General features: G+C 39.1%; 1 protein-coding gene across 1 annotated transcript in view; it reads right to left on the minus strand.

The window, feature by feature from the left end:
• The window catches only part of SRPK2 (SRSF protein kinase 2), a 157,697-nt gene that overhangs the window by 33,079 nt on the left and 110,078 nt on the right, over positions 1 to 14,540 (minus strand). Inside the window, 4 exon segments of the mRNA XM_086609666.1 lie at positions 3,951 to 4,057; positions 9,270 to 9,357; positions 9,616 to 9,703; positions 10,256 to 10,364. Coding sequence (XP_086465792.1) covers positions 3,951 to 4,057; positions 9,270 to 9,357; positions 9,616 to 9,703; positions 10,256 to 10,364 — 392 coding nt within the window.

The following is a 14,540-nucleotide window of genomic DNA, read 5'->3' on the forward strand; positions in this document are numbered from 1 at the left end:
TGATATCTCCCACTTTAAAAAGATTGCCTTTCCTCCTTTTATGTAACAGTGTCAGGGTGACAGCTTTGTCTTTAATTTGGGTGAAGAATCTTTTTTGAAAAAAACACAAAACAAAACAAAAAACCCACTATTTTTTCAGAATCCAAATCAGTTCCATGATTTACCATAAAGATCAGTCTGATAGAATTTTATAATTAGAAAGAACATTCTTAGCTGTCTCAAAATATGGATCAGATTGCTTCATCCTAAAAACTGGAAGTACATTATAGCACTAAACCATTACGGAAATGTATACTTCAAGGACATGCTTTGCCCTGTGCTTTGAGATGATAGAGAATATGAAAAACACTCCTAAGTTATTTATTTGTCTGCTGAAAAAGGAAAGAAATTAAATGGCTAATGTACTGTGACTCTGAAAAATTGTTAGTACAATCAAAAATGTAAACTCGAAGGCTGTATTTTTTCCCTTGTAAAGGTCACATGGTTCATTTCACATCAAGAAATTCATAATTTGCATTTTCTAATTAACATTCACTTCTTTTTCTTTTTCATTCAAGGAGTCATATCATATTGACTTATTAAACAGATTATTTACTATACCGTAGATCAAAGTAAAAGTGAAAATTTTCATTGCTTAAATACACAATGCTCATTTCAGCATCAGTTTCAGAACATGACCCTCTCAAAACAGACTGATGCTATACATTTTACAACCCAAAGTAAGAATCCAGAATTAATTAAATGGACACTTCTAATCATCTCCACTGCAAAAAAGGAACTGCAGCAACAAGCCTTTTTTTCAATTCTGCAGGGTCTTCTCTTGCACGACAGTTTATATAACTCTCTAGGGGGAAAAAAACCTGCTTACAACCAAAATGAGATTTCTTACTATGAAATTAAATTCTCAGCTGCATTTTAAAATAAACCTAATTTTATCCCAATGCTCAAAACTACTCAAAAAATTTTTTTTCCAAATCATAGCATAAAAAAATTCCTTTTCAATTATAGCATAGAATTATAGTACTTTCTGAAACAACATGGTTTGCTGTAAACTAACACCAGTGCAATAATTGAATTGTTTCATATTCAAGTTTCATAACTAAGTTTTTAGAACATGAGTGGCACAAGTTTTGTTTGAGCAGAAGAAAGAATAAGGATCTGTATTATCTTTAATGAGATGAACAACCAGTCAATGCCACTCTCACTAGTTCGAACAGTTCATTCCAACCTTACAAAAAGAAAACCTTTTTAATCTTTCAGGACTGACTTGTTCCTCTTTTTTCAGGCATCAAGTGTTTGAATCACTTAGAATTGTTACTTTGCTTACCTTCAAAGAGGAATTCAGGTTGGAAGATTCTTTGATTCAAATCCTCCCTGTCTAAGTCATACCAGCTTCAAGGCTGTATCCAACCTCAGAACCAGACCAGACTGCTCAGAGCCTTTATCCAGTTCATTTCTGACTATCTCCTAAGATGTAAACCACACAGCACTGCGTAACAGTGCAGACAACCTGTTCCAGTGCCTGACCACCCTCACTACCAGAATTACTCTTTTTGTAACTTGTGTACATTGCTTTTTCTCCTATCTCTGTGTACCAGCAAGAGAAGTCTGGCTCCATTTTCCATCAAAAGTTTCCCCCTTTACTAGACTCTTCTTCTTAAAACCAAACAACGCAGTTCTCCCAAGACCTCTCATACAACATATGCTGCAGCTCCCTCATCCTCTTGGTGGCCTTCCACTGGACTCATTTCAGTAAACCAATGTCTTGCACTTAGAGCCCAAAACTGTAGATAGTCCTGAAGTGCTAAAAGAGAGTCCTCATTCTGCTGCCCACGTTCTTGCTAATGCGGCCCACAACATGGTTAGCTTTTGTCATCACAGGAGCCCATAGTGACTCACGTTCAGCCTGTCCATCAGGACACCTCATGCCAAGGCTGCCATTAGTCTTCACATTTTCAACTAGTACTTCCTTATTCATAACCAGTCCAGCAAGGTGCATCTCCAACCTGTCTCCTTGCTGAGATACAGCTCACCCCATATTGAGAAACCATCCTCAACACATTCCAGAAATTTCCTTGACTACATGTGCCCCACCAGAGCAGATATCAAGGTGGTTAAAAGTCCCTCATAAGAACCTTCTTATCTACTTCTGACATTGCAACCTGTAGCAGATACACACCATGACTCTGTCCCTGTTGGTCTCTCCTCTGACCTTGACTCATTCTACAGTAAAAATTCAAACATTTAACCCTGACCATCCTTTCTAAAGTGTTTTTATCAGGCTACTACTGCTCTCCAGGCATCTGAGCTATCCAACTGCACCTTTGCGCTTCCAATGAGGTCATAGTTCTGCAACCGCATATGAATTTCTAATTCCTGTCCTTTGTTCCTCATGCTGTATGCATTTGTACATGCCACTTGAGTCAGGTACTCCAGTGATGACAATCAGAGAAAGGATGGAGAGCCTCCGCCATAATTCTGTCCTTCAGGCCCCTGTTCTTGCTGACTTCGCTTGTCACTGAGTTGTGGTCACCATCCCGAAGATGCCACCTGAAAGTCCTCCTCTGCTAGGTTAAAGGAGCCTGTTGGCAAAGATGCTGTGAAGTTGAGTTCAGAAGTTCTCATCTTCCTTCCAAAAAGGGGTTATGTTCAGCTTAGATCCATTCAGTGGTCTGGCTTACAGCCTGTTTCTGCAAACAGGCAGTGTAACTGAGGTAAGAGTAAACTGCAGCAAGGAGGTCCTAAACCTGGCATACCAAGAAATTACATCATAATTTCTCAGATTTTGGCCAAACTCCAGCACAACAGTGTAACCAAAGTGAAAACATTCCAAACAAAACAACAAAAAAAAAAAAAAAAAGACAATGTTTACCGAAAACAGCGCATATTTATATGCACATAGAATACAAATACACACATTCCCATTTCTTAGCAGTGCTGCTCAGTTCAGCACTGCAATACTACAGCTTCCTTTTTCTAGTACCTGAGCCATGCAGTTGTATAGAAATTAATGGATCTAAAATTTCAGGTGTATATTAACAACTCCATAAATCAGTTATTTAACTAATTCTGATTAATGAGCTGACAGGTTGATATTCACCAGTTGACGTACAATAGTAATTACAAAGAAAGCAACTATTTTAACAGATTGCTTATTAGTAAAATAAAGGTAATGTTGATAAGGCAATATAAGTTACCTAAGTGCCAAAATATTTCTTTCATCATTTGTAGGTATTAACTGCACATAGGTTAATAGTAGATACCAAATCACAGAGATATATCTGATTTTTTCCCTTGCTGAGAGACTATTTCTCCTTAAGATCACCTCTCAGCAATTTCATTTTCATAGTATAGCAAAAGAACATTTTTTGAAAGAACACATTGCAGTGAAATGTTCTGAACTGTTTCATCTTGTTAGTCCTCTGACTCTACCAAAACTTAAATACAGATAAACAACAATTTTCAAAGAATAGGTTTTTTCCTTTAGAACTGATTTTTCAGACAGATACAATTTTGTTCAGTTTTATAATAAAGATATCATTTCCCACTGTTCTGATGTTTTATTTCCCAGAAGATCTTACTAAGAAGCATGATGTGTCAACCAAAACTGCAATTGAATATGAATATCCTTACATCTATGAAAAAGACTAATTGCTTCAACTTTTTATTTTCTAAAGCAGCTCAGGAAACTCCCTTATCAGTGGGAAATCTTGATTAAAAAAAAAAAAGCACACAACCCACACACTAAAAACCAAAAGCAAAACAAAAACTCCAGCATGTAGAAATGCAGGCTATCCAGAAAGATGCTCTTGCAAACCCCCCTGGATTACCAGTAAAATTATCTTATCTTAGACATTCATTAGTAAGAGTTCAGCTGAAATATCATCATTCTGACCTTCTAACTGTTAAGAATGGTGGAAAAACCTAATTAAAACATTAACAAATCTTACCTGTCGAATTATACTTTTTACACAACGGATGGGAAGGCCTTGATAATTGGACTTGATTATCCATTTTAAGAGATGATGTCCAAGTACTTCGAAGACCATACAGACATCTGGGATTTAATTAAGGATAATTTCCAAATAAACTTGTTGATGAGATTAACACAAATGTTTGTTTGCATACTGGCTAAAGCAATCATCCCCCTGTTTAGAGGGAAAATAGCTCCCCCCGAAACTGAGCAGAACATGGTATACGCTTTGGTACTACATTTCAGTTATATATAAATACATACAAGAACAGTGCCCAAATGTAGAACAAATCAAAATAAAACATTTTAAGTATGCAAATCTTGTCAGTTGCTTCTACTTGTTAAGAATAGTATTAGGGTGAACAATGAAATAGGTAATTGTAAAAAATACTAATTCATTTTTGTTTTCTTTGACACAGTTAAAAGTACCGATTTGGCCTATTATCTCTAGTTTCTAATAAATTGAAAATTATAAGAATAGAAGTTTTTAACAACAAAAGACTGAAGCAACAGTGTTTTAGAAAATGAACCATCCTAAACGCCTTTTTGATTAGGCTCAATTAAGAATCACTTGACAACAAAGACTAAAGTAGTAAGAGAACAGATCTCTCACCACTTATAGTTTTAACTGGAGAGAATAATGGCAATCACCAAAGAACTCAGGAACAGAGAAAATGTGGAACTCAGAGGCAATATGCAAAAAACGCAATGCCGAAGAGTTCAATTTGACTCAGCATCTACTATTGGCCACCAACAGAGGCCAATAGAAGATGATCAGGGAAGAGTATTAGAAAAAAACAAGATGTAGGGACTTCCAGTGATTCGTGGTTCAGGGGCTTCCTAAGTTAGGGGTCCTACACCTAATATACCTGGGTGAGTTATCTTTCTGTTGAGAAAATATTCAAATATTCAAGCTACATCTATCTACATCTAGCTATGTGTATCATTTACATTCTTCTCAAGTACTTACAAATGCATAAAGTTAATTGAATTTTTAAAATCTACATTCCCTAATGCTGGAGTTAGACCAAAGTTAAAGGTTCTCAAGACTGGTCAAAGTTAAAAGGTCTCAAGACTGGTTAAAGCATATTGTAAAGAACTGTAATATTTTGATTGCTGCTACCTGTTCATCTCACTTCATGTTCCTTAATTCCTGCATTAGCGGAGACAGTCAATAGTAATTTCCCAATCGTATAATCGTATCAATCAAGTCTACTCAGAATATTATAAAACTCTGTTCCACTTGGAAGAGGGAAGTCTTAGTAACTTCACCACACAAGCATCCTATGAACCGAAGTCAGTGGCAAAGCAGCAGAAAGCCATCAGAAAGGATGAGCAGAACATATGAGCTCTGCAGGGCTTATTAACAGCCCACACAGTGAAACTGCAATGCTACAGCGACACGGATTTCAGAAAGGCAAGACACTGCAGCATTCAGAAATGAATTTAGGACATCCGCCCACAGTCCTTCAGACCACTGCTGCTGCAGACTCTCCAATGTACATTCTTGCCATTCCTTGCTCTTACAGAAGTGCTAAACCTTGCCAGTAACTAGAAGAGAAAGCAGTGTATGGAAGTGAATAGCTGAGAGGCAAGGAAGGGGAGGGCATCAACGAGAAAGGTGCAAGAAGCAATAGCAGAGGCAGACAAAGAGAAGGAGGGCCACAAGAAAGAGAAGTGATGTCTACCTGAAGAAGATTGCAATGTTTTGCTGGAAGGACTCGGACAAACTCAAGGCATGCTGAGTACTAGGGAGGCAACTAGGATGAGAAGACATATAGGAGGTTCAGTGTTTGAAGCAGGTATGCAAAAACGTGACTCGTCTGATTTACTATCCTGACCTGAAAAACGTTAGCTGTAAGTCAGACTGCTCACAATAAAGTTGTGAATTAACTGTCAGGAAACCAGCCTTGCAAGTCCCAGGATCTTCCCACAGCACCAACATCCTGACAACGTCCAAAAGGTACTACAGCAAAAACAAGCCTAAAGCCCACCCAGCAGACACGCCTCTTTTATGAAACACTCTTTGAAGCAGGTTGGGGAATGTCCGAAAGGAGGAAACTGAGCAGAACAGCAAAAGCGAGAGCAAACACAGCATTAATCAGCTGACAGGCTTAAGTACTTCAAACTGTTCTTTCTTGACTAAAATCCTACCTGTAACTATCTATCTACAAACACGCATTACAGGAGAATTTAAAAATGTGATGAGGATTAAAGACTAGTTAAGCTAAATGAAATAAGGCTCTGGTACCATCATAGAGCATTTCTGGATGTATGTCAGTTGCTTCTGACAGCATTTAGGCAGCGTTTAGGCTCTATGGCATTTAATTAATGCTGGATATTATTTGGAGATAAATTTATTATAATTATTATAATATCTGATTGTGTCGGGAATGTTTCATTCTTTTTTTTTCCACTTGTCTCTCCAAACACTTGTTTCATTATGTGATTATCTGAATCTTTTATTTAAAAAATGCTACAGTCAAATAAACATTTATTAAGGCTCTAATAAATATCCAGTGCTAACAAACACAATAGTCTACACTTACTGAAAACACCAAAGTGCCCAAGTTCGGGAATTCTGTTACTCTGTGAAAAAATCCTAATTGTAATCTTTTTAAAATGTACAAGTAGTTAAAAAATTATCAGTCTAGTGTAGCATAACATACACTGTTAAAATCCCTCTGTGTATAAACACTTATAACAGCTCCTAGGAGAAAGACGACTGTTTTCAGACACGCAGTGCAGGCCAATGGCTCTGCACATTCCCAGCTCTGTGCTACGCGGTTCTTGACAAGTTTCCCTGCTTGGAAGCTCCACGACATTTTGTGATATTAGCCATCCAAAGGATTCACCCACCTCTTTTCTGTCTTGCTTTGACTTTTAAATGTATTCCATAACCAATAATCAAGCCTCTACGAAGCATATGTTGTTTTAATTTACAGTCAAGGAACAGATATTTAGTGACTTGCCCAAAGGAAGCCAGAAACAGCAGAGCATGGAAAAACTCTCCAATTACTGTATTTCTCTCAACCTACTCAACTCATAACACTAACGCAGCACTAATATGGCATTTTAAAAATGGAAACAAATAGCAGGAAAAGGTAAAAATCAGTTACCTGCTCCCTCCCAAAAGAACCTACACCAAAGATTTATTTCCCTAGAAGACAGGAAGGAATTGATCAAATAACCAACGCAACCAACCACTGCACAAATAAGCAATGCAACTCAGGATGCACAAACTGTTCACAAGAAAACTCACGGCATAAGACACTTGGTATCATCTTTTCACGGGTGGCTAGGACTTTGACAGACTTCCAGCTGTAGTTTAAATTTGAGTCTAGTATCAGCCCATCCTGTTTACTGTACCCTTCCGGAAAATATACTTCTCAGTAAGGCAGAAACATTTGCCTTCCACATAAAACAGCTCCTGTCCTGCCAGAGTTTTCAACATGAAGGTAAAACTGAAACAGAATAAATCAACATCTGCTGTCCAGTTTTAATCTGCTAACACAAAGCTATTTTTCACTAGCACGTGGTCTCTTTTGGTTTTGTCAACTTAAGTGTTTTATTTCAAAAGGATAAAGTTTGGATATGCTTTCAAAATATTATCACTAACAAAATTTACTCTTCACACTTAGAGATGGTTCTCACCTTTAGTACAGATGGATGCACACATATGAATCTCTAGCAATCATTTAAGAATGTTACTGGGAAACTGCTCTGTTAAGCAGATCACAATTATTTCTACATATAGTTATGAATACATTTTCTTATTCCCTACTTCATACTAGTGTTTTATAATGAAAACAGTAAGTCAAAATTTCTGATTTCTAAAAATAACTTTAATTATTCTTCAATTGTACAGCTGTCAGCTGAAGACCTGAACTGCTTTGGTCACAATTTTTTTTGTGAACATAGTTAGGAAATAGAGATATTTATTAAACACTTCTTAATAAGCATCTCAGCACATAAATTAAAACCTATTTTTTGTAGCACAACAGCAGCACCGAGAAACCCTAACCAGGGTTCTCTGCCTCGATCACAAACCATTTATATTCAGGTTGAAATGACTACTGGCAACTGTAAGGTTTACTTTAATTCATTCTGACTTGATGACAAAACCTAGGAAAAAAGCAGACTATATTAACTTCACTTAAATTTAAGCAGCTTTCTACCATGCTAGCTGATCACTGAAGCAACTAGGAAACAAACCAAAACGGAACAAAGAGAAAGCAGTTAAGACTCCATTCTGTGACTGAGAATACTTGCCCCCATGCTCTCATTCTCACTTATCACAAACCCAAGGGCTTCATAACTAATGCCAAGAGACAGATGGATGGGATGAAAACTGCTTGTACACTTCTTCCTGAAGGGATGCTTTCTAGCAGGCATTCAGATTTACTGACGGTCACCTCCTAGATACCTCTCCAAGAGGACGAGAGCTGGTGAAGAGCATCTTAACCTGATCTACTGAAGATTGAAGGCACATCACCAAAATCAACTTAGTGTTAAGCTCTCTAGAGCAGGAACTGTCTCTTTGTCTGGTAGTATGACACCATGAACAATGAGGTCTGTTACTAGGGCTCCAAGATACAACAAGCATACACATAAACACCAGCTGTAACTGTAAATGAAAGCGCAGTAATATAATAAGCTGCTAAAACATCTAATATAATTAGCAAGGATAACTCACTTTAGCTCAACCCTAAAATCAAACATCTTCATAGACACAAAATTTTCCCCGAGAACAATATTGTCATATTTTACTTTGTCTCCCTCTTTTTTTTTTTTTTTAAAGGAAGCATTTGAAAGTACATCTTTAAAATCTTTGCCAAAAGAGGTTAACACCTGGCAAAAAGAGAATGACATAAACAAGAGAAGAATCTCCATGCCCTCGCATTTTCCACAAGAAAACAGAAACCAGATTCTGCATGACACTGACATCTTCTTTCTCTTTACTAGTCTAGAGCAAAACATATTTCCTGTAAGCCTCAGTTATTAAAAATCTTTTCAGTAAAACTCTAGTTTTTAAGTAAACTATCTATCTCTAGTTATAGCAGACCATGATAGGATTCATGGGAATTATTTTTGTTCTGCATTGTGTTTACAAAAGCTAAGCTACTTTCACTCCAGTGAGTCCATTTCACACAGGATTACTCTTCACATCTACATATACTTTGGTGTTTCTAAACTACAAATTTAAACCACAACTAACTAGAAAAAGTCAGAACTAAATGCTTACTTATCTCAGTACATCATATTTAATGAAGATGCCATGTTTTCAAAAGGATACGAATTCCATTCATTCCAGAAATTTTGAAGTCATCAATTAGCTGTACAACCATATCCTTGTTGGGATCATTAGGGTCACTTTCACGAACCTAAACCAAGAATGTAAACACTAACATTTTAGGAAAAAATTTACGTTAAGATACTAATTAGTTAGCTTTTTGCTTGGAAGTTAAACAATATTTTGAAGCTTCACAAATCACGGTAACACATAATAAGCCAGTTATTTAAGAAAACAAAGAAACAAAAAACATAAAAGAATTTTAAAACCAATATTCCACTACATTTTTTTAATTTGTTATTACTATTATTATTGGTATTGAGCACTGTATTGTACAAGCGATACTTACACATTTGAGCAACTTTATTTCATCCAAGGCTGTCTCTGTATAATGCTGGGCACTTTTTACAACTTTCATTGCAACAAACCTTTTCCCCCTTGAAAAGAACAAAAACATTTTCAACACATGCTCTGAGCTAAAATAGATATACATTGAACGCTGGGAAACTTTAAACAGATATTTCATAACCTAATGTATTCTGAAAGAAAACACTGAAATTACACTTAAATCCAACTTTTAACAATACCCTTTTAACAGTCTGATTTATTGAATATTTTGTCTCCTTGACATTTATGTCTTTAAAAGAGGTATTTGGTTACACATTTTATCATTCAGTCAAGGTGTAATTATATTTTTCCATTAAAGATACAAAAGAAATAAAAACATAAGCTTACTTTTGCATGTTCAAGACAACATGCAAATTCAATAAGCAAACTAATTTGTCGAAGAAAATAGAATTACACTTATTTCTGAGAGCTTTTAAAAACTACACCCTTAACCAAGAGCAAAATAAGACTGCAGACATCTTTCTGCATAAAAAGATAGCAAATATTTACATAACTTTATCATACATGTAAAACAAGTTACTGCAAACGAAATAAAATAACATATTAAGAAAAAAGTGAATGGAAATAAATAGTTTTCTTACTGCATATCCCAGCATAGCCAGACTGTAGAGAAGTGTCCCCATCCTAACTTTCTAATAACATGATACCGGCCATTGAAAAGATCACCAATTTTCACTGGATGGTAGCCTCCTTTCACGAAAAAACAAGTAGAAAAAGAATATTCAGAAAACAAACAATAATTCCCAGGTTTTCAAGTAACTCTTGCAGTATAAATTTTCCTCTTCAAATTGTCCTGTACTATAAACAGGAAATCTAAAGAAAATTTTACTCTAATGTTAAAAATTCTGCTTTACTTGGCCTAGAGGGAAAAAAACTCATGTCCTGTAACTACTGTAGAGTTCATTCACCCTTCTCTCTTATGGCTTTTATTTGTGGTAATATTACCATCTGTTCTCTATTTCCCCAGGCTTATCTTCCACTTCACAGAGAGTACAGGAAAGATCTACACTATTTCTTTATCATTTTTGAAGCTTCTTTAGTCAACATATTTTGGATGATTGCAGACTCTCAACAGAGATTGTTTTAATTCCCATTTGCTTTCTACTAATAAAAGCAGCAATAAAATACTTCCTGTGAAAACGTTAAGAACAATGCAGACTTTATTGATGCTCTCCTGCTTGGCTCCTGACCCATAGCAGCAATGCATTTTTCTCATGTCTGAGGTTTTTACAGTGAGGAAGGAGAGAGAGCAGGCAGCTACAGGCTTTGTCTGATCTGCTTCTTAATTACACAAGTTTGCAGTCCTAACTTGCACCACTACACTGGTCCTCAAAAAGTCTTATCGGGCAGAAAGGCCAACAGCACAAAGCAGGCTGGAGCAGTCTGAAGAGGTGTAATGAAGCTTTTTATTTCCTTTGTATTTTAAGAGGCATTCTTCCTCCCAGTTGAACCAGGGAAGACATGATTACACAATATTATTATTCAGACCTTAACACACTAATAATAACATGCACAATTTTGACTAAACTGCAAACAAATAATAAAACTGCATCATACAACCGTCCAGGACGTAACCAGCAGCAGACTCGGAGCAGCTGTCAAGGAATCACCTCTTCAGCTGTTTCTGGTCCTTCACAATGTCACTCCCAACTGTCTTTTGGCAGGATCCTCAGTCATTGACTATTCCACTTAAAATTAGGAAAACCTCAGACTACTTTCTCTAAGTTGCTATATTTGTTTTGAAATCCCCTGAAAATCTTGTTAGAACCAGTGCCCAGTTAAGATAACAATGTGAAATTATCACTTAATTCCGGGCCACAAAGATGATCCAGGGGCTGGAGCACCACTGCTATGAGGACAGGTTGCGGGAGCTGGGATTGTTCAGCCTTGAAAACAGAAGACTTCGGGGGGACCTAATAGCTGCCTTCCAATACCTGAAGGGAACCTACAGGAAGGCTGGGGAGGGACTTTTTACAAGAGTGTCCACTGACAGGACAAGGGGAAATGGGTTTAAGTTGAAGGAGAAAAGATTTAGATTAGATTTTAGGAAGAAATTCTTCAGTATGAGGGTGGTAAGACTTTGGAATAAATTGCCCAGAGAAGTTGTGGATGCCCCCTCTCTGGAGGTGTTCAAGGCCAGGTTGGGCGGAGCCTTGAGTAGCCTGATCTAGTTGAGAGGCGTCCCTGCCCATGACAGGGAGGTTGGATTAGATGATCTCTGAGGTCCCTTCCAGCCTATGCCATTCTATGATTCTATGACTTCTCTCATCTCCTTTTTATCTGTGGAACAGCATCATCGAATCTGGATATATTTATATCCTTTCCTTGCTAATAACGTCTTTTGCCTTAACAGAAGTTCAAGAGTTTCTTTGTGAACTTTTCTCAAACGCTTCCAGAGCAGATGAATAAGTTTAACACAATTGTATGACAGAATTATAAAGATTACATATTCAACAGGACGACAAAGCTCAAATAACATATTGCTTCAGATACTGGTATGTCTAAACTGAAGCTCTAAACCACACACGGCTTTGATATTTGTACGTCACGGTGTAACTTCAAGCTTAGCAAAGAGCAGACACTCGCATCCAAGATAGTCGCAGCTGCCCAAGCTCCTGCACGCAACACTGCTGGCAGAGACTCAAACAGCTCGGGCTGCAGCACCAGGGAAGCAGCACTCAAAGCATTCCGTGTCGGCAGGGGCCGGTCTGAACCAAGTGACCGCAGCAAACAATTTCAGATGAGCAGCACAAGACTCAGCTATACAGCGCTGACTTCATGCATCTCCCTGCCCACTTGTGTCCCAGTTTATACCACCGCAGAGGGTCAAGAAATGAGTCTGTGTTCACCAGGCACAGAAACGCGTCTGATGTGCATAGGTAGCACGGACAGACGCACAGAGCGCAGTCTCATCTCCCTCAGCCTAGCAGAAAGGTGTTGAAGTTTCATCTTTTCCATCAAAGTTTTGCTCATATCTATGACGACCCAGATACGAGAATAACCTTTAAGCTTTTAACCTGTGAGAACTGCATACTTACTATCACACACAATATTTCATTTCACGAACCATTAGGTATATAGACACCAACACTGTCAGTTGAAAAGAACGAAGGAAAAAGAAGGCCCTTGATCAGCAGCAGTACAGGGCATTACAGGAGGACCAAGACATACAGACTCAGCCTAAGACCGAGCCCCAGGACTCCTCCTTGGGGGAAGACCTACCATCCTCTCCATCACAGGGAAGGAAACATTCATGAGAAGCTGCCAGGACAACTCACTTAGCAACCTAAAAAGATATCTTCATTTCCATTGTTGAACCTTGTCAATCTCACTAAGAATGAGCAACACTGACTAAGCGGGAACCCCTTACTTTTCAGAGAAAAAACAGATCACTTTCAGAACACCTGACTGGATTTACACTCCAGGAAAGGCGCAGGGGGGACACGGACTTACTGAGAGTGTTGACTATGTGCGCTGGGTTTGTGTGAAGAGGTTCTGATGGCAGGAGAGGGGCTTTGCTCTCTGTGACTCCCCTGGTTTCAGAACTGAGACAGACTCGGTTCTGGCCACCAGATCAGACTGCCATCCCCCTCGGGGTTGTGCCAATCGGCGCCTCTGCGAATTGCCCTATTTAAGTTGGGACAAAGGAACCGGAAAAGGGGCTTTGCCCAGGAGCAAGGAGAGAAGGGAGGAGGGCACTGCCCCCACTCCCTGGCTCCTGGCTGGGAGCTGCCTGCGCTGGGCCGGCACCACCCGCTGAGGATGGCAGCGGTGGAGCCGCCTGGGGAACTCGGGAAGCGACCCGCTCCCAGGGTGCCCGCTGGGCCAAGTTCACCCAGAGAGGGCTAAGATCTGAGAGAAACGGCCACACCGACACCAGGTCAGTGAAGGTGGAGCAGGACGAGGTGTGCCGGAGCTGAGTTTCCCCTGCAGCCGGTGGCGAGACAGCAGGCGGCCCCCCTGCAGCCAGGATGGACTCGGTGGAGCAGAGACCCACTTGCAGCCCATGGAAAAGCCCACGTCAGAGAAGAGATGCCTGAGCCCGAGGACGGTTGTGGAGAATGGGCACAACAAGGTAGAGACACATCCAGAGTCCGTGTGACAACGCACGCCAGACCGAGTGGCAACAGCTCCCTAAGAATCCGTAACTGTGGTAAAAGCTCGCACTGGAGCAATCCAATGGGGAAGGATTGCATCCTGCGGGTAGGACTCACGCTGGAGAAGTCTATGGATTGCCTCATGAGTAGGGGATCCACTGGGGCAAGGGAAAAGGGTGTAAGGACTCCTCGTCCTTTAAGAAAAGGAGTGGCAGTAACAACATGGGATGAACTGACGTGCACTCCCCCGTCCCCCTGCACTGCTGGGGGAGGAGGTAGAGCCGGGAAGAAAAGAAAAGCAGGGGGAGGTGTTGCTTTTAAGATCTGGCTCTGTTTCTCTCTATCCTCTCAAGAAACTGTTAATAAATTGAATTGTTTTGATCCCGAGCTGAGTCTGTTTTGCTCAGGACCATGGTTGGTGGGTGATCCCTTGGTTCTTGTCTCAACCCTCAGCCCTTTTATTACATTTTTCTCCTCTCCCTTCACTGAGGAGAGGAATGAGCGAGCGGCTGTGTGGAATTCAGTGCCAGAGCAGTCTAAACCACATCACTATGATGCTGCCCACTTCATTTGCAAAAAGAAACAGTATCAGCCACATATGAAGGCCAAGTCTATTGCAGCTTCATTATTAAGAAATTCTGCTGAATAAACTCATATATACAAATCCATACCGATAGAAATATTAAAAATAAAACTCCATTTCAATTTAATTTTCTATTTAACCATCCTTGCAGTAATAGCTGATGAAAATATTTAAAAATATGAATAA

This window comes from Tauraco erythrolophus, chromosome 4 (genome assembly GCF_009769465.1).
Source record: "Tauraco erythrolophus isolate bTauEry1 chromosome 4, bTauEry1.pri, whole genome shotgun sequence".
In the NCBI taxonomy this organism is placed as follows: Eukaryota; Metazoa; Chordata; class Aves; order Musophagiformes; family Musophagidae; genus Tauraco; species Tauraco erythrolophus.